Genomic DNA, 21096 nt, shown 5'->3' on the forward strand with positions numbered 1-21096 from the left:
AGTGGTTTCTTTGACCCTGCTTGATAATGGGCCACAGAGGAAAACATTTTCATGCTGTATTTGTGCCCAAGCTGCTACATCTCCAGGGAACTGGTTCACAGTTAGTAAGAAAGATTATCAGGCCAGTATTTTTAAAGCCAAGTTCATCTCTCCTCCAGCGCTGAGGACAAGACAAGTTGCACCGCTTCTGGTGGATCTCCCGGCTGTCTTTTGCAGTTACAGTTTTGTGTCAAATGCTTCCTGTGAATGAAGCTCTGAGAGGAATTTTGAGGCAGAACTTCCTGAGCTAACTGAAGCTGGTGAGAGAACTTCCCAGGCTTTCAGTGCAGAGCCCTTGCTGGTGGATATGATTAGAAGTAAAACCACGTTGGCTTAGAAGAGCTAGGAGACTGTGACATCATGTGGAAACGCTTGGAGGAGAATCAGCACTCACCACTATTGTTTATCATAGCACCACTTAGTGCAGTTGTTGTGCAGTGACATTACAAGACCTCATGGCAATAAATAAATGGCACTGAGAGCAGCAGCATCTTTTACAAGTTTTGCTTTACTTTTCTCTCAGTCGCTTAAAACACACCGGACACATCAGCTCCTCTCTTATATCAACTGGATTCTGTCATGCATGGGACTCACGTCCCAAGCAGAACCAGCCACTCCCAGCAATGCAAATAATGCACCCTCTCTTATTCTGACAGAAAAGGAAAATCAAAAAGTCTTATGACACAGACTTTTCAAACTTTATTGAATCAATGGAAGAGTGCCCTGGGGTTGTTACACTGTAGGACATTCTGGGAACACTCTTCCAATTGAGCTACGCTGGCCTCTTCTCGACTGTGTCCCCTTCTCTGTGCTGTGGTCCTGAATCCCACATCCGTGAGCCCGGGTGATTGAGATCCCTTACTGCTCCCCTGTGGCACAACAGGACCAAATTGTCTGAGCCTCTCTGCAGAGTTCTGCTGGCACAGTGATGAGGACTAAATCTGTTGAGATTTGCAATCATAGAGTCATTAAGGTTGGAAAAGGCGTCTAAGATCATCAAGCCCAACCATCAACCCAGCAGCACCACGCCCACTAAGCCATGTCCCAGAGTGCTACCTTTAGATGTTCTTAGACCACCTCCAGAGACAGTGACTCCACCAGTGTTCCAATGCTTGACCACTCTTTCAGAAAGAAGTTTTTCCTAATATCCAATCTAAACTTCCCCTGGCACAACTTGAGGCCATTTCTTCTAAACCTCCCCTAGCACAACATTCTATCACTTGTTGCTCAGGAGAAGAGACCAACACCCACGTGGCCACAACCTCCTTTCAGACAGTTGTAGAGCACCATAAGGTGCCTCCTTTTCCCCAGGCTAAACAACCCCACTTACCCCAGCTGCTCCTCAGAGGACTTGTGCTCCAGACCATAAAAAAAAAGCTCTTCACAGATATTGATCTCTCCCCTCTGCAGCCCCATCCCTCTCCTGAGTTCAGTGAGTGGAGCAGTGCAGTCGATGCTTTTTGCTCTTGGCTTTGATCTGAATCTGCATAGATGCATGAAGTTTTCCTTCATGCCTCTGCTTTCAGGTTTAGTTTGATCACACTCTCTCTGCCTTTGCCTGTGATTCAATGTCATGTCGGTTTCCAAAGAAGAAAAAGGAAGACTCTTCTAAATTTTATAAGAGTAGGAAACCTTAATTCAAGCAGGAATAATACTAAGTAATTAGGCACCTATGGATTGTGCATCAGTATTTTGATGCCTTGCAGAATACAAATTTTCAGAACTGCAGCAATACAGGCAATCTCCTTCCTCTGCAGTTTATGCCGAGCTGTACTCCTTGCCTGAAAACTCAGAGACACACATTCATTCATATGCAAAGAAGAAAATAAAGTAAAATCCATTAAACCCTTTTTAATCTTCCTCCAAAAGAAATTAGCTGATACGGTAGTAGTGCTACTCTTTGTTGCATTTAACAAACTCTGGGGCTGATTACTCACCACAGACTTCCCTCACCAGCTGTTTTGTGTGGCGCAGCGCTATCCCAGTTACCTTGAAGTGTATTCATTTTCCAGCTGAATCCAGCCTGGCTCACGTAGGTATTTAAATTAGACACTGTGTTGCTGCAATTTTAGATACTTGTGCAGACAAGCAGGCATTTGTTAAGACCTCTGAAAGGATACAGTACTTCGCATGTAGGCAGTTCCTTCTCTCCCCTTGACCCAAGCTAAACCATACTCTGCTGGCTCTCATTCATGCCCCAGGACTCTTGCACACCCAGCTGTCCTGCTATGCAGTTTCTGGAGGCCTTAGGTAGACCACCTACTCACCTAAACCTTAGGGCTCTTCCTCAGAAGACAACCAAAGTAAGCAATGGACTTTATATCTTCATTTTTGAGGATTTTCTGCTACATGACTTACATCAGTGAGAGGTTCTCATCTTCTCCCCTGGGAGGCATTCTTTTCTTTCTTCTTTTTTAGCATTCATAGCTCCTGACAGAAATGCCAGAGGAGGTCACAGGCTGTTCAGTCTCTCACCTAAGTCCTACAGAGGTGGGGTGAAGTCTGTAGAACCAAAGCCACACTTCTCCTTGCCATCAGGCTCGCTCTGGTGCCTCTGCACCACCAGCACATCTGGTGTAGGAATAACCTGAGTTCAGGCTCCCCGTGGGACCACAGTAAAAACCCGCACGCAGAGCATGACTTCAAGCCTGTTGTTACCATTTCTAATGGAAAGCATGCTCCTGGGGAGAAGGAGAGGGGAAGGAAGGGAACGAAACTTCCTCTGTTGTGCACCTTTGCTGTCCAGGCCCTTCACGGGTTGCCCCGGCCATTTCCATCGTGTGGAGCTTGGAGCTGAGCGGTGGCCCTGACCCATGGTGGTCAGTGGTGCCATTTGCTTCCTCCGCCCTCTCCCCCTCTCTTTTGCCACCTCAGTTCAGCATTTCTCTGTTACAGACCCTTGTTCTGCACCTTGGGAAATACCTGTAAAGCGACTTATTGCCTCCCTTCTCCTGCAGGCTGCCAGGCCTAGGAGAATATTCCACAGCAATTACACTACCATTGGGCTGACCAGGATGTTTTTCTCTATCTATCTGTCTCCTTCCCCGTTGCCCCATACATTGCTTACAGTTGCATCATTTACAGCAGCTCTGGGGCAAAGATCATCCTCTTTCTTGAACAGCATCTGCGGCAGTGGCTTTCTCGCCTAAAGCTACAACGTTGGGGCCTGCTGGGGCCTGCAGTAACGCGCCAGTGGCAGCAGGACACTGCTTCTGGAGACAGAGACTGTTTTATTGTCACTGCAATGGGAAGGGAGGCAAAGGGGTGTTTCTGCGGTTGACTGACACCCAGCTTTCCTCTTCTAAAAACAAATATGCTATGATAAATGTTTGAGAACAATCGGTATGATCAAAGCGTGGCTTCCATGGAGGCTTGTCGGGAGCATCTTTTCAGCTACATGCAATAATGACTCCTCCGTTCTGGCAGCACAACTCGAAAGTGATGTGATACTTTCCATTTTTACCCCTCTCACTTGAATTTTTTTTCTCCCTTTCCCCTTCCACCCCCTCGGTTTCACAGTACTTGTGGATCAGCTTGTTGGAAACATCTTTCAGAATATACTCACCTGGAATGTGAGCATGTTCCGTACCAGTCCGCAGCTGTCAGTGTAAAACGTGTGTGTTTGTGCCTGTGTATATGTACACAGAGGTGTATGTATGAATGTATACCTGTATGTATGTAGGCCATAACAAAATGTAAAGTGTCTGGATGAATTAATTAATTGGGCATTGGGGAAGTAGCCGTTTTACCACTAATACTGATTAGTAGAAGTACTCAAATTGAGGAAATTTGGATGCTGGGAAAGTGAATTAATTTCTTCTCCGGCATCCTTATCCTCAGCTGAGAGACCTGTGAGTTGTTCTGCACAGTACTCTCAAGTGTTTTTGCTAGGTTAAAAGCAAGCCGCGGGTTGCAGAACTGTTCTTGAATAAATCAGCTCAGAATCAGCAGTGGATTTCGTGCACTTTCAGCCTTTGTTTAAAGCAGAAATGTGGTTGTTTAACAGTAAATTCCTAACTGGAAATTGAAGTGTCTCTTACAGTACAAAATATGTATTCACATGTGGTTGTTTGTTTCTTTTCCTTTCTTTTCTGATATTTCTTCCACTTCCTCTCTCTGTTCCTAAAGGAAGAAATGCCCCTGGAAAGCCAGTGAGAGAGGTTAGTGAGACGCAGGCTCACTGCCATGGCTTCTGTTTGTCACAGCTTGCTTTCCGTGCCCAGCATGCGTGTGACGGCGGCGCGGGTTCACTTGGGGCGGGTGAAGGGTGGGGGTGGTTTTATTTTGCTTTGGGGTTTGTTTGATTTTGCCAAGTGCATTTCCCTGTGTGTGCTCTAACAGTAGCATACCTCTCAACTTTCAGCAGAGACACAGTGTCAGCGCAGGGATCTGCGCTGCTTTGTGTCCTCCCCCAGAGCTGGGAACTCAGGGGAGGAGAAACTGATACATCGAAATTAAGTCTCCGTGTTACAACCATGGGCAGCAAAGATGCTGCAGCCATTGGCAAGCTCTGTTGTTCTTGTATGGAAGCAAAACAGGGAGACCTGTGTCTCTTGCTGTTCTGCTTACATGCTCACAATTGCATTTACATTCCTCCCTTTACAATCCTTCTCTTTTTCCTTAGAACAGTGAGAGTTGAGAGGTATCGGAGTTTCAGGTGGTTTAATTCCCGATATGCCGTTGCAGAATGAAGAATGCTACTAACATTCACCAGCTCCACAGTGTTGTGTTCAGCAATGCAAATGGTTTTTCACTGAGCACTTAAGGACACGGTTGGTCTGATGCAAAATAGAGTTTAGAATCTTGTACGTTGCTGCTTGTTAAGGGAGGAAAACGTTTTGCGCTGCGTTGTCATAGTGCCTTTGAAAGTCTTTCCAGAGAGCCTTGATTCGTCCTCTGTGAAGCTGCTCCCCACTTGCCAGCCAGATACAGCGTTAGAAGGATGAATCCCTCGCAAAAAAAAAATGGTTATTAAAGATAAAATATGCAGAGGCTCCCTGAGTGCCATTGCAAGTAGCTGTGCAACAACCTTTCCCGCACGGAGGATGTTCGGTGTGGATGAGGCAGAAAGTGAAGGGTAACCCTGAATTGCAAAGCTCTGCTGGAGCAGAGCAGGGTCAGGGGGCTCCGGGCAAGGCACTGCACTGGGGGTTTTAGCAGAGCTGTTGCAAACCCCCAGTCAGCGCCAGGCTGCCCTGGGTAGTCACGTGCTGCCTTCAACACAGTGTTTACCTGTGTAGGCCGTGGGAGCTGGCACAGGCCCAGCCGCTTCCAGGTGTAAGAGCCTTGGTGCGGGCTAACTCTGTCCTCAAATGGCAGGTCACGGAATCACAGAATTCCAAGGTTGGAAAAGACCCTTAAGATCATCAAGTCCAACTGTTCCTGTCCTAAGCTAAACCATATCCCTAAGTACCTCATCTACCCGTTTTTTAAACACATCCAGGGAAGGTGACTCAGCCCCCTCCCTGGGCAGCCTGTTCCAGGCCCTGACAGCTCTTTCAGTGAATAATTTTTTCCTAACCTCTAATCTGAACCTGCCCCAGTGCAGCTTTGTTCCATTTCCCCTTGTCCCATCTCCTGTCACCTGGCTGAAGAGACCATCACCCACCTCTCTACAACCTTCTTTCAGGTAATTGTAGGCAATGATAAGGTCTCCCCTCAGCCTTCTCTTCTCCAGGCTAAACATCCCCAGCTCTCTCTCAGCTGCTCCTCATAGGATTTTCCATCCAGTCCCTTCCTCTCACATGGTTAAAAAAGGGTGCTTGGGATGTCATGAGCAGCCTGCACCACTCCAGAAGTTTTATGGGAAATACTTCATGTTTGGCCCTGCATGTTCTTGGCTCGCAGAGTCTCAAAATTGTCCCCCAGTTCAGCAAAGCAGGCTGTGGATTTCCACTGCGCTCACTCGCCTGTAGGCGTATCGTTCAGAGCAGGCTGCTGCTGGGGCCATCCTTGATACAGTTAATAATGAAATTTAAAAAGTGAGAGAAACAAACATGTCCTACCTGATCAGATTCCACCAGCTTAACCCTAAAAAGTTGACCTCAGCGAACGGCTCGCCAGTCTGCAGCTACACTTCTGCACGCTGACAGTTCCAGAGGGGGCTTGGCCACAGGCAGAGCTGGATATAAAGCACAGTTCTCCACCTGCTTGTGAAGCGTGTGAGCTGAGGTATAGAAGCTTTGGCTTCACCTGTGAACCCATTTGTGCAAAGGTCAGTCGTGACCTTTTCAACCCACCCGGACAGGTTTTGATCCCATTACCCACATTAGGTGTTGTCTTCATGTGTGATCCCATGGATTTTGTGGCATCGCTTGACATGAGGAAGGGCATCACACCCCAGGCCACCAACAGGAGGGATGTTTCTCTTGTCAGGGAAGAGTTAGAAATCCGTGCAGCTGAAAAAAAGCACTGCACTGTGTTGGGGTTTCTTAATTTGCTTTCTATCCACTCTCTCCAGTCTGAAAGCTCCATGTTTCTTTCTCTGACGAGCTGCAGTGTAAGATTGATGCTCGGTTCCTGCACCCTCACCCAGGGGCCTCAATTCCAGTAGAGCCTCTGAGGCGAATTCAGCAGACGCGAAACGCCTCGTTCTGTGCGTGAGCAGGAGCGATGTAGTTAGTGTCTGCAGAAACAGGCGTCTTCTGTGTTCAAAGCAAAGGCACCTGTGTTAATATTCCACTTCTGTGTCTTAACTTAATACCGTCTGTGTCCATTTCGAGCCTTCCTGCTGCGTTTCAGAGTGGGTGCCAGTTTTCTTCTTAGGCAAGTAGCACCTTTCAACCCCCCAGTGCCTCGAGCATGGGGAACACTTTTTCAGCTTTCATGTTAAAAAAAAGAAGAGAAAAGGGGAAAAAAATGGAATTCATGCCTTCTTTGGTGGCATTACTTTAAAACTTGAATAATAATGAGAGGAAAGCTATGATTTACATTTTTCTAAGTGCTTTTAGGATGGTATTTTCCTCATTTGCTTCTTAATTAAAAATGTCAGCGCCCTACATTTCTGCCTCAGAGAGGGCAAGTCAGCAGCATTCATTGAATTTGAGCACTTCTTTAGGCATTGCAGACAAGGGTGCAGTCACTGCACACATACAGCCCCAGCAAATGGTTGGTCTGGGCCATTTGCAGTCTTGCCTGAGCCAGCCGTGGCTCCCTCACGCGGGAGAGGCGAGAACGCTGCTGCTGGAGCCCCAAACGCCTGGCTGAGGGTTCGCTGGCTGAGTGGCTGGCACACACCTCTCCTGCCCGCTCCTCTGGCCCATCCCTCCATCCCATGGTGGTCCCAAAGATGGTGGTCCTCAAGCTGTTGTGCTTTACAGTCCAGCTGATAACAAAAGCAGCAGCCAGAGGTGGTTTGTGGCCGTGCTCTGAGCTGGACTCTCCAGTGTCTCAGGAGGAGGCACACCATCCTTCGGGCTTTCTGCAGAGGAAAGTGAGACCTGTGCTAGGGGGTAGCATGGATGTTGTTGGGGGTGGGGGAAGAGGGAGTCTATCTCCTTAATCACCCCAGCACGCCTCTGTGCAGCTTTTCTGGAGGGAGATCAGATTTGAAGAATGGTTGTTTCAAAAATGTGGCAGCAATTCACAAGGAAAGGTAAAAAAGACAAGCAGACATTCCTGTGATGTTTATGCCTGGGGATCCATGGGTGCAAAAGGTTGTCTTGGCCCAGGTCTTGCTTGCCTGAACAATTTAGCAGCTTGTACCTATTGCAACTTACTTCTGAAAGACTTTTTTTTTTTTTATTGAAGTTTTTCTTTCTAGACCCAGCCTCTTCCCGTAAACCCAGCCTGCCTTTACAGCTCTGTGTCTGACGAAACTAAACAGCATTCACAAATACTGATTTTTTTCTGAAGGTGGGGTTTAGCGGTTTGGGTTGCTCTTAAGTCCATGGAAGGGTGATCCCTCCTCCCAAGCTGGGAATGAATGGTGTTGGAATCCCTGTAGAACCCTGGAGTCCCATCATTCGTTCCAGAAACAAGAGAGCCTGAATGAGAGACTGTGCTCCCGCAGGCAGCCGTGCCTCTCACACCAGTTGCAGCTCTCCCCACCGCAGTCCCATAGGTCACCGCAGGTGAGGAAGTAAAGGAGTAATTAAAGCCTGGAGATTGCTTTAAAACAGTTTGGAGGAAATTTGTGGGGATGCTGCAGGTCACTCCAGTTATAACAGGGTTATCCCAATATGGCCTTGACAGCACATGCTGCAAAGATACCTGAGCCCTGTCAGAGTTTCAGGTGAGCAGAGCAGACCAGGGCAGCTACTTCTCTGTTCACACAGGCATCTTCCATCAGAAATACGTTGTTTTCCTATGGCTTCATCAGATTTTCACTTTCCCCAGTGTAATTTATGGGATTGATCTTGGCCTGCATGGTTGAGATTATCCCTCACATCTAAAATAAACGTGGCAGCGTTCATTTACTTTGAAGTAAACTCTGTTTTGAGCAGTACTTCGCAGGAGGAGTTTTTCATACGCTACTACTTGACGTGCCAATGAGCATGAATAGGATAGCTATACATTAATGATTTGTGGGTGAAACTGGCATTTGATGCATCTGTTTCTCTGTGCATCACAGCAGTGAGCGAAGCCTCACCAGGCTAGAACCAAGTACTTATCAGCAAACCGCATCACGCACAGCGCAGCTCCCTATCAGATGGGCAGCTGGTCGAGTAGTTACCATTTAGCTGCAGCCTGGCTGTGTGTAATGAATGCTGCATTAAAAAATTAGTATTTGAATTTAAAAATTGGTAGTAGTTCTGCAGAAGGAACAAACTCCTCTGGATATTTCTCAGGTCGCTTTTTTTCTATTCCGTAAGTGTGGGTGAATATTGACCAACTTCACTCCAAGCTCCTACGTACCACAGAAATGTCAGCGGTGCACAACTGCCTTTATGGATTAACATTTGGAGGTTTGATTTGCCCTGCAGGGAAGGCTCATTCCTGTTGTTAGAGAAGACAGTTGTGGCAGGAGGGACGCCCACCATGTAGGTGGCAGTGTTAACAGTCAGGCTCCGGCACATTACAGGTGGGACCTCACGAAAGGTGCCTCCTGGATACCCCAGTTGTGTCCTTTCCTGATTACGTGCTCCTTCCTCAAGGACCACGGCAAGGTCTCGGCATCCAGGCTAACGCAGAGCATTCCTGGGAAGCAGGGTTGTGCACAGATGGTGCTGCACCTCCCCTGTTTTTCCAGACAAATTTTCTACCACAGGTACTCTCGGGGAGTAACTCAAACCCCTCAGAGCATAGGTACATACAGTTCTATTGAGTAACGCTTCCCCTGCTATGTACTCAGTTGCTGGCACTTTGCAGCTTGGGGACTTCTGAGTTGGAGGTCGCATGCATTTCTTTGCATCTAAATAAATCTTTCTTCAGTGATTATTTTCTAACTCCTTTTTTAACTCATTTATGTGTTTGGCTTCAACATCAGCCTGTGGCAATGATTTCAGTAATACAATTATGTGCTGCGTGGAGTGTAATTCCCTTCTGCTTGTTTTAAGACCTTCTGTCTGCTCGTTCCTCCTTGTCCTTGCAAGAAATCTGGAATACTCAGTCCTTGGTTTGGATGTTCATCTTGTAGGGTGCCCGGATCTCTGTCCAGTCATATTTTTCTTCAGGATGTAGACACCAGATGTGATTTGACTGTTTAAACTGTGACATCTCTGTCATTTGAGATACCAGAGGGTTTTTAAGACAGTCACAGAGGGCTGCAGATTGGACCCAGGACTTGAAGGAGACCTACACTCTTCTGGAAAGCAGCTGGAGACCAGGCAGGGTACTCCAAGGGCCTAAAATGGCAACTTGTGGCAGTTTAATCCCCCTACCATCAAATCTGCTTAGTCTGTAGTTGCGCTGCAGCCATTCCTTGCTGCTGGTCAGGGTGGCTGCCTTGCCTTGCTGTTTCCAGCAGTGGTAAAATGAGTGTAAGAAGTTGCAGACTTTGTGTCCAGAGCTGTCCTCTGCGTTTACTCATCACTTCCACATAGGACGGTGGTTACGGGTGAGGGTGGGTGCTCCATTGGATCACCACACAGCCACTGCTGGGTAACTGTGGCATCTTTGTTTCTGCTGGACTGCTGGAAAGGGTATTTTAAAGACCCCTGCAGCCCTTCCTTCAGTTTGGTCATCGTTTTAGGTGTCTGTGCAGGTATCCTGCTGGGCCCCCTCGGGTTTAATGATTTAGTTAATTGCTGCTGATCTGCTTGTTTCTGTTTCTCTCCTTGATAGAGCGTTGAATGGTCAAACCCTCGCAGCGCCAGTTGGGAACTTTTCTGTGGTGTCAGTGGATTGATTTAACCGCTGCTTTCGGTGAACACAGGCAGTGGTGCAGCTTCCTTGCTGCAAGGGGGTGCTCTGAAACAAAGCTGGGGCGGCTCACTGCCAGCACGGTTTACTGAAGCCGTTCAGCCAATATTGCTATTCAGTGTTCTGCAAACCCAGCAGCCTTTGCTAAAGAGGCTGTTGTGGGTTTGCCCCGGCCGAGAGCCAGGCACACGCGACCGCTGGTTCTTTAAGAGGGGGGCAGGGATGTGGAATTGGGGAGGGAGAAGAAAACCCAAGGAACCAAAACCTCACAGGTTGGGATAAGGATAGTTTCCTGAGATAGCAGAAAAACAGATACAACAATGATAACAGGACTTTATAGCAAAATATATGGAACTGTTGATACACAATGCAGTGTCTCACCGAACCGCACAACTCAGGCTGTGCAGCTCTGAGCCATCCCAAAACCAGACCATCCCCAAGACCACACGTCCTGGAACTGCCTGCCTCTCCCTCCACCAGCCCCCCTTTTATGCTGAGCATGACATAATTGGCATGGAATACCCCCTTTGGCCAGTTTGGGTCTCCTGTCCTGGCTGTGTCCCCTCCCTTCTCGTTACCAGCGCAATATGAACAACTGAAAAGTCCCTGACTGCTTGGCAACTACTAAACCATCAGTGTGTTATCAGCACTGCTCTCATCCTTGCTCCCAAACACAGCATTCCACCCACTGCTAGAAATAAATTAACTCTATCCCAGCTGAAACCAAGACAGAGGACATGCTAGACTCATCGAGGAGGTGTGTGGGAAGAGCACTCTCCAGTGTGAGCGGTGCATGGAGAGTGATGGACCCGTGATGCCCGTGTCTGCAAAACGTTCCTGCCGATCTGCAGCCGTGTATTCTTCGTTTAACTTCCTCTTCTTTGGCTTTCTCTTTCAGGCCACAATGTAGGGAGCCTTTTCCACATGGCAGACGACTTGGGAAGAGCGATGGAAACCTTAGTGACAGTGATGACCGACGACAAGGTGTTAGAATAGCAAGATGTGTTTTACAACTTCAGGCGTCCCGCATGGTTTTTATAATATTCATACTACCAAGAGGATTAGACTGTAAGAGTTTACAAGAAAACAAATCTATATTTTTGTGAAGGGTAGTGGTACTATACTGTAGATTTCAGTAGTTTCCTAAGTCTGTTACTGTTTTGTTAACAATGGCAGGTTTTACACGTCTATGCAATTGTACAAAAAAACTATAAGAAAACTACATGTAAAATCTTGATAGCTGAATAACTTGCCATTTCTTTATATGGAACGCATTTCGGGTTGTTTAAAAAAAAATTTATAACAGTTATAATGAAAGATTGTAAACTAAAGTGTGCTTTATAAAAAATAATTGTTTATAGAAACCCCCTCAAAAAAAAACCACAAAAAAAAAAAATACTGAGGCAGTGCATTTGTTTAGTTCCATTTCAGCTATGTAACTGCATCAGAGAGATCCATGTCCTGTGTTCTTTTCCTTGCCTATCAACGAAGGAAAAAAAAGAAAACCAACAACAAACCAACAAGTGTTTCCTGCAGCGACACCAAAACGGCCAACTTGAGTTTCTCATTGGTTCTGTCTGACATGGGCTGGCTCATAAAAAACAAAAAAGACCCCCAACACTCAACTTCCAGTGAAGGCAGTTGCGTAAAACTGTAGTGAAATTAAGGATTCCACAGGTAGTTTGCAATAATTAAATGAAAGAGCACATAACATGACAGAGCCTGCACAAAAGGGAAAAGGAAAAAAAATTAAAAGGAAAAAAAAAAGTCAAACCACAGAAGAAACAGGAAAGGAATAAAATTAGTGACCGTCCTGTGTGCCAGTGTTTCCCCTGCTGACTAAATCCCTGAACGGTGTTAGCAAAGGAATGTAGAAATTGCCTTACCAGATGAAACCTTTGGACCTCAGCGTCCGGTAGCCCGCTGGCCACGGCCAGCAACCAGTGCTTCTGCAGGAGCTGGGCAGGGGTACAGCTCTCCTTCCCCGCTGCCCCCTCTGCTGCAGAGGAGAGGAGGGAGCGGGGAGAAGTCCCCTCCCCACCCGCTGCGGGATCAGCTCCTGACCCGAAGCCACGGGTAAGTTACTGGCGGAGCGTCTTCGCTCGCCCGGCTCCCAGAGCTGCCGGTGAGCGTGACGCTCCGCCATGCTCTGGAGGATGAGCCAGAGCTTTCCCCAGTCTGTGTCTCAGCCTGCTGCAGCAGCCGGTCCCGAGGAGCTGCCAGGCTGCGGGCAGCCCTTGGGACAGGCTGTGGAAGAGTTAGTTACTGCTGTTCTTGCGCGCGTACGGCGATCAGGTGAAGGTAGCCACACTGCTCCATGAGAGATTTGTCACCAAAACAAAGGCCCTGGTCCTTTCCCCTCCCCCTTTTCTCCCTACAAGTAGCCCTGCACAATGCACAATAACGTGAGGAAGAGAGGGACCGATAGCGGAACCCATTAGCCAGCTGGACCGCAGGTCGCGAGAGGTAGGTTTGGGTATGAGGTGCTGCCAGCAAAAGCTTTACCACTTCATTTTCTTAACCAGCTTTTAATTTTACCTTTAGAATACGTAGAAACACACCATCTGACTTTGTATTGCAAGAGTAAAAAAAAAAAAAACAAAATCTGTTACCTCTTCTTGTATGAAGTGTAATTAAACTTGGGAAAGGTTTTATTTTGGATGCTAGTTAACATTGAACATGGCTAGTCATGCTATTTCTACCTCACTTTGGTTTTGTGGTGTTCCTGACGATTACGTACAGATAATGTTACATCATCACCACGTGTCCATTGTGTGACCAGGTCTCATCGTTTAAATAATAACACCGCCAACGATAATCACTTACAAAAGATAAACAAGTACAATCCCCCCAAACCTCTGCTTTCCTAATAAAGAGCTTTTTTTTTTTTTTTTAACACTTTATTACAATAGGAACCCTCGGTATTTCTCATGGTCTTTTTTTTTTTTTGTCAGAAGGTTTAAATTGAGAAGAGGAGGAAGAGATGGGTTCCCTCTTTTTCCCCCAACCCCACCACCCTTATACATTAAACCTTCTCTTCAGAAAAATGAAATAAGGAGGAGAAAAGGATTGCACGGTTGTTTTCATCAGGGTTTTGTTTTGTTTTGTTTTACTTTCTAGATCTTAGTTTTGGAGTGAGTCTGTCAAAAAAAAGAAAAATATTTAAAAAGTTGAAAGCTTTATCGCTGCTTTTCTAAGCATAATTTGGGATTTCGTATTCCTTATAATGACAGAGTATTAAACTGTAAAACATAATCAGTGTAATTGAATACATAAATACCATATGGCATGTTATTTCATTGTTATTCGGTACTGGTTTATTACTTGGATATCATAATATATTGTGTTTTAACACCAACACTGTAACATTTACTAATTATTTTTATAAACTTCTGTTTTACTGCATTTTTTTTCACAACATATCAAATTTCACCAAATATATGCCTTACTATTGTATTATATACTGCTTTACTGTGTATATCAATAAAGCACGCAATTATGTTATAAAAGGGGCAGTGTTTTTTTCTCAAGGTTGACATGAGCCAGCAGTGTGCTCTTGCCACTTGGAAGGCCAATGGTATCCTGGGCTCCGTCAGAAGAGGACAGGGAGGTGATTGTCCCTCTCTACTCTGCCCTCGTGAGGTCCCATCTGGAGTCCTGTGTCCAGATCTGGGGCCACCAATACAAGAAAGACGTGGAACTGTTGGAGAGGGTTCAGAGGAGGGCCACAAGGATGATTAGAGGGCTGGAGCACCTGCCCTATGAAGAGAGGCTGAGGGGGCTGGGCTTGTTCAGCCTGGAGAAGAGAAGGCTGTGGGGGGACCTCATTGCAGCCTTCCAGTCCCTGAAGGGAACATACAAACAGGCAGAGAATCAACTTTTTTAAAGGATAGACAATGGCAGGACAAGGGGGAATGGATTGAAGCTAAAGGAGGGAAGGTTTAGATGAGATATTAGGGGGAAGTTTTTTACAGAGAGAGTGGTGAGGTGCTGGAACAGGCTGCCCAGAGAGGTGGTGGATGCCCCATCCCTGGGGGTGTTCAAGGCCAGGTTGGATGGGGCCCTGGGCAACCTTGTCTAGATCCAGGCCTGGAGGGTGGTGACCCTGCCTGTGGCAGGGGGGTTGGAGCTCTATGATCCTTGGGGGTCCCTTCCAACCCAGACCACTATGATTCACCAGTCGCCCACCACATCTCCTCTCCAGCAATCCTCACCTTAGTTGTGCTGCAGCATCCCCATGTTGCCACTTGCCAAACCGCCCTTGTTAGCCACATCTTGGTGCCTCAGCCACCTCCACAGCGGGCAGGGTGCCAGAGGCAGCACTCAGAATTGGGCTGGAAGAAGAGAAGCGTCTCTCCCTGATTTGGGGTTCTGTTGCAGAAGGGAGCCTCAGATTCCGCTAATCAGACACTTGATGGTTTCCCTGCCACCAGGAGGTAATGCTGGCAGCCTCCTCTTCTTTGGAGCTTTGTGAAGCCTATGTGTCCATCAGAGATGCTGATCACACACATCCTGCCTTCTATGTAAGAAACAGGCGTAGGTTTTGATACCCAGACTCCTCTTGGTTGTGTCACGATGCTGTCTGGGAGCTGGCTTGCGGTGGTAGAAGTACCATAACAATGTTAAAAAGGCAAAGCCAGCACATGTTTGTATATGGGTTTGATAACACAGGGAGGGAGGAGGTGGGAATTTCCTCATGCCACTCAAGGAAATAAATACACCTCCCACACCTACTCTGCCAGATTTGAGTTACTCTGGGTTCACTCCCACGGGGGCGAATCAGCGTGTGTCTTGCTGTCTCGAAGGCTCCTCTGCCGATTACACAATCCACAGAGCACAGCAGCCAGCAGTGACAAGACGACTCCCACTTAATTCAATTAAGCAAGAGGGAGGACAGCTCTCTCCCCGCCACTAATGCTGGAGTGGTTGCACATGAGTAGACGCTGCTGGGTTTCAAGCCTGGCTGTGAGCCAGAAGGACGGGGCGTCGTAATACCCAAATGAACTGGAACATCACAAAAGGGTGCGTGAGCGAGGAGAGGAGTAGCTGATGCTGCCTCATCCCTTCAGTGCGCTGGAAGGAGCAGGAGGCCAAAACCCACATACATGTGCCCTGACTCCTCTCCACTAAGCTCGGGCAAATCCAAACCTCCCAGCCCTGGGCCTGCACATTACACAGGGTCACCCCTCAGAACCCTCATGCCGATCAGTGCTAACAAGTTGGCTCAACTATGTGAACAGCAGCTTCCCCAAGTACTGTGGCTCCTAAAGGCAACGTACAGAGCCTGCCAGCCACCTTCATCAGCTGCCCCGCACCACAGCCCAGCCATCTACAACTTCTAACAGCCCTTCAGTAACACCTGGTAGCTCTGGCTGGCTCTTCAGAACATTTTCCTTGTGAATCAATGTTTAGGGTAAATAACCCCCTTATTTTAAGGACAAGGCTATGAACTGTTTGGTGTGTTTCCTTTGCTGTCTGGGCAGCGAGGAGGACTATGTCTCTTCAATTTTGGCTGCCATGGTTGATACACTGCCATTTACCAACAAACTTATTAATCTTTCATCTACCTTCCTGATAGACAGACAGACAGATGGACTGAAAACCCAATGCCCTACTAAACAGTCCAGCATTTGGGGGAAGGGGAGAGGTGGTAGTGTTGGAGGGAAGCACAGGAGGGTCCCTCAAACATCCCTGTTGAGGACACACATCTCCTACAGTCTTCACTACCTGTCATGGTGGGAAACCTTCATGGCTGAGGACAGCACGTGACGGTCACCTGCTGCACGGCCCTCACCTGCCACCTCTGAGCCCAGCAAGTGCCACCCAACACAGCCCAGGGCTTCCCAGTATGATTAAGAGCTCAGACCCCCCCCGCCTGCCCCACAGTGCAGCGATACCTGCTCTGATGCAGCGATGGGGCTGGAGAAATTAGGGAGTGGACTAGCTAACATGCTGTATAGGTGGGAGGGGAAGCCATGCTTCACCTAACGGGGTGGAAAAAGAGGGAAAGCAATGATGTGCAAGAGGCAGAAAGGTTCCACAGCTGCCAGTAGACCTTCAGGGCCGTGCCTGCAGCAAGGTACCCCTAGTCTTATTTGGGTGGACACAGGGTAGCAGGCGCAGCGCCACAGATCTCTGTAGGAAGCACACGCGTTCCCAAGCCTGCCTGCATGCAGCGAGCAGCAGCTGCTTGCAGCTCGTTAGCTTTGGAACTGGCTGTGGCACGTTCAGGTCAGGGTGCCCTGCAATTGCAAACAGCTACCAGCTCCATGTCAGGGGGAGGGTGGCTGCAGTTATCGATTCACCCCTCCCCACGAAGGTGCAGGAGCAGCCTGATGCCCAGCCCCGCACCTGTGGGTTAGCAGCATGCCCAGTCCCTGGAGCCAGTTTCCTGGCTATGAGCCATTTCATGTGTGCAGTAGGGCTGAGACCCCATAAATCTTCCCCTTCCTGAGTCAGGCTCCACTCAGAGATTTCACTGGGAGTTTGTTTCAGCTCAGAGCCAGCGTATCGACTCATTAGAAAGTGCCACAAATCCGCGCAAGAAAAATGGGGCTGTTGAGACCAACTAAGATGTAACAGTAACACTTCCATACCTGCACCTCCATAGGCTGACAACGCTGCTTACCAGCTAAGGAAGGTGATCACAGGGCACACTTAGCAGCTCAGGGTGCTGAAAACTTGGTTAAGGAGCACGTGTGGTTAAGGGAAGGACGAGATTTAAGCCGAGCCTGCAGCTGTCAAACCGAACCACGGGGCTCCATGAACACACCCAGCTGGCGTTCCAGCCTGTATCTCCCCAACGTGCACTCCTTGACGACCCAAGGCTCGTATTAGCCAACTTGGCAACTGCTTACTAGGCATAAGGACCTTCTTTTTTATTATTATTATTATTAGCCAAACACCACTGTGGATATACAAATCAGTTATTAGCTGGCACGTGCTGTTTGCTCCCTGTGTCCAAGCAGGTTCTCCCCGTCTGCTGATTTAAGCAACCCATTGCTTGTCAGATTTTCCTCTCTCTCTCACACACACACTGGGGTTGGGGGAGAACCCCAAACCTGTCTTTTATTGTTTTTTCTTGCTGAATGCAAGAACATTTTTTTTCTCCACATGAGCATCTGCAGGAGTAACAGCATCCTTACCCCAGCGCACCGGTACGTCCAAATTTCAACAAATATTTAAAAAAATGTTTACATTCCTGTTCTTCTATAACAGGAAATCAGAAAATGATGTTAATTCACTCAGAATTCCTTTTTGTTGTTGTTGTTCATACATGCTTTTCTTGAATCATAAGATGATCCAGAGTAACCACAAGCAGTGCCATTTTGCAGGTGCAATGTCTTCCAAAGCGTTAACAGCTACATTCAGTAATGTGAGGGTCTTCAGGAACACATTGTGTTATTCAGGCAAGGACAAGCTAAAATAAGCCAGGCAGAGGCTGTAGGAAGATGGCTTGGTCCCTGGCACCCATGGACTGCCCACTTTGGTGTGCCTGCCTGACATAAAGCTACCATCAGCATCTCTGCTTCTTCCAGCCCCTACAGCTGGAGCTCATCACCCTTGCTCATCTCCAAAGTGGTGCTCTCACCTCAGCAAAATGAAAGCTCTTTGTTTTGGTTTTGCAGGGTGAGTTTTTGGTAGGGGCGGGACTTACAGGGGTAGCTTCTGTGAGAAGCTTTTGCAGTCAGAGGGAGGAGTGAGAAGATGTATTAAACTTTGCTGACACCAAGGTCAGTGGTGAAGGTGGGGAGGAGGTGCTCCAGGCACCAGAGCAGAGATTCCCCTGCAGCCCATGGTGAGGCAGGCTGCCCCCCTGAAGCCCAGGGAGGATGATGGTGGAGCAGAGATTCCACCTGCAGTCCATGGAGTGAGTGGAGGCACCTGAAAGAGGCTGTGACCCCATGGGAAGCCCACGCTGGAGCAAGCTCCTGGCAGGACCTGTGGCCCTGTGGAGACAGAAGCCCACACCAGAGCGGGTTTTCTGGGGGGAACTTGTGATGCCATGGAGGACCCACACTGGAGCAGTCTGGGACTGAAGATCTGTACCCTATGGAAGAGATCCATGTTGGGGCAGTTAATGAAGAACTGCAGCCTGTGGGCAGGACTCACGATGGAGAACTTTTGGTGGAGGGCTGTGCCCTGAGAGAGGGGCCCCACTCTGGAGGAGGAGAAGAGTGTGAGGAAATCCTCCAACTGGGGAGGGAGGAGTGGCAGAGACAGTGTGTGATGAACTGACACAACCCCCATTCCCTGCCTCCCCCTGTGTCGCTTGTGGGGGGAAGGGTGAGAAATCAGGAATAAAGTCAAGCCCAGGAAGAAGGGAGGGGCAGGGAGAGGTGTTTTATTTCTCTTTGCTTTTATTTCTCTTTGCTTTACTCTGTTTTACTGGGTACTAAATTAGATTTTTTTTTTTTTCCTGAGATGAGTCTGTTCTGCTGGTGACAGTAATTGCAGAATGATCTCTCCCTGTCCTTATCTTGACCCAGGAGCCTTTCAGTATATTTTCTTTCCCCCATCCAGCTGAGGAAGGCAGTGATAGAGCAGCTTTGGTGGGCACCTGGCCTCCAGCCAGCGTCAGCTCAACACACTCTTCAGGCTTGGACACAGACAATGACCTGATGAGCAGCTGAACACTGAGGCAGTGTGACCAGGATGGAGAACATGGCACTGCCAAAAGCTCCTTGCCAGGCTAGGGACACCACCAGATAAAGCCTCACCTGGTCATTCAAGGGGCATGAGTGAAACCCCAAAGCAATGAATGGAACAAATGTCAAGTGCTCTGTGCATAAGGAGATTTACACAGGTGTACCTTTATATACTGGCACTGCTACAACATAGCATGAGGTTAGAGCACTGTCAGAACAGAAATAGTATGTGATAGTGTCACAGACTGGTTTGGGTTGGGAGGGACCTCAAAGCCCATCTAGTTCCAACCCTCTGCCATGGGCAGGAACACCCTCCACTAGACCAGGTTGCTCAAAGCCCCATCCAGCCTGGCCTTGGACACTGACAGGGAGGGGGCAGCCACAGCTTCTCTGGGCAGCTTGTGCCAGGGCCTCACCGCCCTCACAGGGAAGAATTTCTTCCTATATGTAATCTAAATCTGCCCTTGAGCTTAAGCCCACTACCCTTTGTACTATCACTAGTAGCCATTGTAACCAGTCCCTCTCCATCTTTGCTGTAGGCCCCCTTTAGGTACTGGAAGGCTGCAATAAGGTCTCCCTGGAGCCTTCTCCTCTCCAGGCTGGTGAACCCCAACTCTCTCAGCCTGTCTTCATAGGAGAGGTGCTCCAGCCCTCTGATCATCTTTGTAGCCCTCCTCTGGAATCACTCCAACAGCTCCATGTCTGTCTTGCACTGTGGACCTCTGAGCTGCACACAGCACACAGGTGGGGTCTTACGAGAGCAGCGTAGAGGGACAGAATCACCTCCCTCAACCTGTTAGTCATGCTTTTTTGATGCACCCCAGGATATGTTTTGCTTTCTGTGCTGAAAGCATGGATTGGTGGCTCATGTTGAGCTTTTCATCAGCCAACACCCCATAGTCCTTCTCCTCAGGGCTGCTCTCCATCCATTCTCTACCCAGCCTGTAGCTATGCTTGGGATTGCACCAACCCATGTGTAGGAACTCACACTTGGCCTTGTGTATCTTCATGCAGTTCACATGGGCCCATCTCTCCAGCCTGTCAGGGTCCCTCTGGATGGCATCCCTTCCCTCCAGCATGTCAGCTGCACCACACAGCTTGGTGCCACGGGCAGTCTTGTGTACGTGATCCCACTGTCCATGTTGCCAACAGAGATGTTAAAACAGCACCGGTCCAGACACCAAGCCTTGTGGAATATCACTGGTCTCCACCTGGATGTTGAGCTGTTGACTGCAACTCTCAGTGCCACCAATTCCAATTACCCATATTCCTTATGTTCCAGAACACGATTAAAACTGTTCCCCATCTAAAGGCTCGCTGCTAAGTTTGTGCTACCTAAAGATGCCCTTAGTGATGATCTATAGCCAGGCTAGCACGTAATAAAAAATATATCATCATGAGAGGATTTTTACCTCAGCAGCAGGGTAATTTTTAGTTGTGCCTCATTCTCCAGACAAATGGTTTTATTCCAACACCGATGCAGGAGATAGTTCTTTCGCACAGAAGATTAATGGCAGCTGCCAGTATCAGTCCCTGCTGCGTCCCACAGCGAATGTTTAGATAAAGGCTGCAACCAGCTGCAGGTGATAAGACATGAAACTGCTGGGTTGTCTCCTACCAGCCAGAAATGCAAGCTTAGAAATTCATGGTCCTGAGAAAATATTAGGTGTCTCGAAGTAAATGCTAGATGGGTGAATACAGACAAGTGTGTGCAGGAACGGAGAAGCACAAAACACCTTGGTCTTCCTCTTTCTGTGTGTGTGTGTGTGTGTGTGTGCAAGCAGTTGGCTGCACATTTACACGTACACACACATGCACACACAAGCCCTTTTCTATGCTGGTCCCACTGACCAATTTCAAATAATTTAAAAAAAAAAAAAAAAGAACTGGAATCAGTTGTGTCAAATTAGATAAAGCTTGAAAAACATGCATTAATCTGGCTTTATTCTAAATCATCACGGCTCGTGTTTTACAGCGCCAAAGCGGTGTTTTATCCAGCAACCATCGAAGTTTCTTTGGGAATGCTGATTCCTAAGGAAAGTGCCCATAAGCATGTTGGCTCCAGGTAACATCTGCTTTTGCTCTTCCTCTGAAACACCTGGCAGAG

The 21096-nt window shown here is 48.0% G+C and overlaps 1 protein-coding gene across 4 annotated transcripts in view; it reads left to right on the forward strand.

Annotated features, from left to right (window-relative positions):
* The window catches only part of DMD (dystrophin), a gene marked incomplete at its 5' end in the record, with an annotated part of 1290802 nt that extends 1277497 nt beyond the window's left edge, over positions 1-13305 (forward strand). For all 4 annotated transcript variants that reach the window (XM_084279200.1, XM_084279202.1, XM_084279199.1 and 1 more), the window contains one exon: positions 11240-13305. In XM_084279200.1, coding sequence (XP_084135326.1) covers positions 11240-11337 — 98 coding nt within the window. In that variant the 3' untranslated portion in view covers positions 11338-13305. The remainder of the gene's footprint in view (positions 1-11239) is intronic.
* Positions 13306-21096: the final 7791 nt, after the last annotated feature.

The sequence above is a fragment of the Gallinula chloropus genome (assembly GCF_964237585.1).
Source record: "Gallinula chloropus genome assembly, chromosome: 1".
NCBI classification, from domain to species: Eukaryota; Metazoa; Chordata; class Aves; order Gruiformes; family Rallidae; genus Gallinula; species Gallinula chloropus.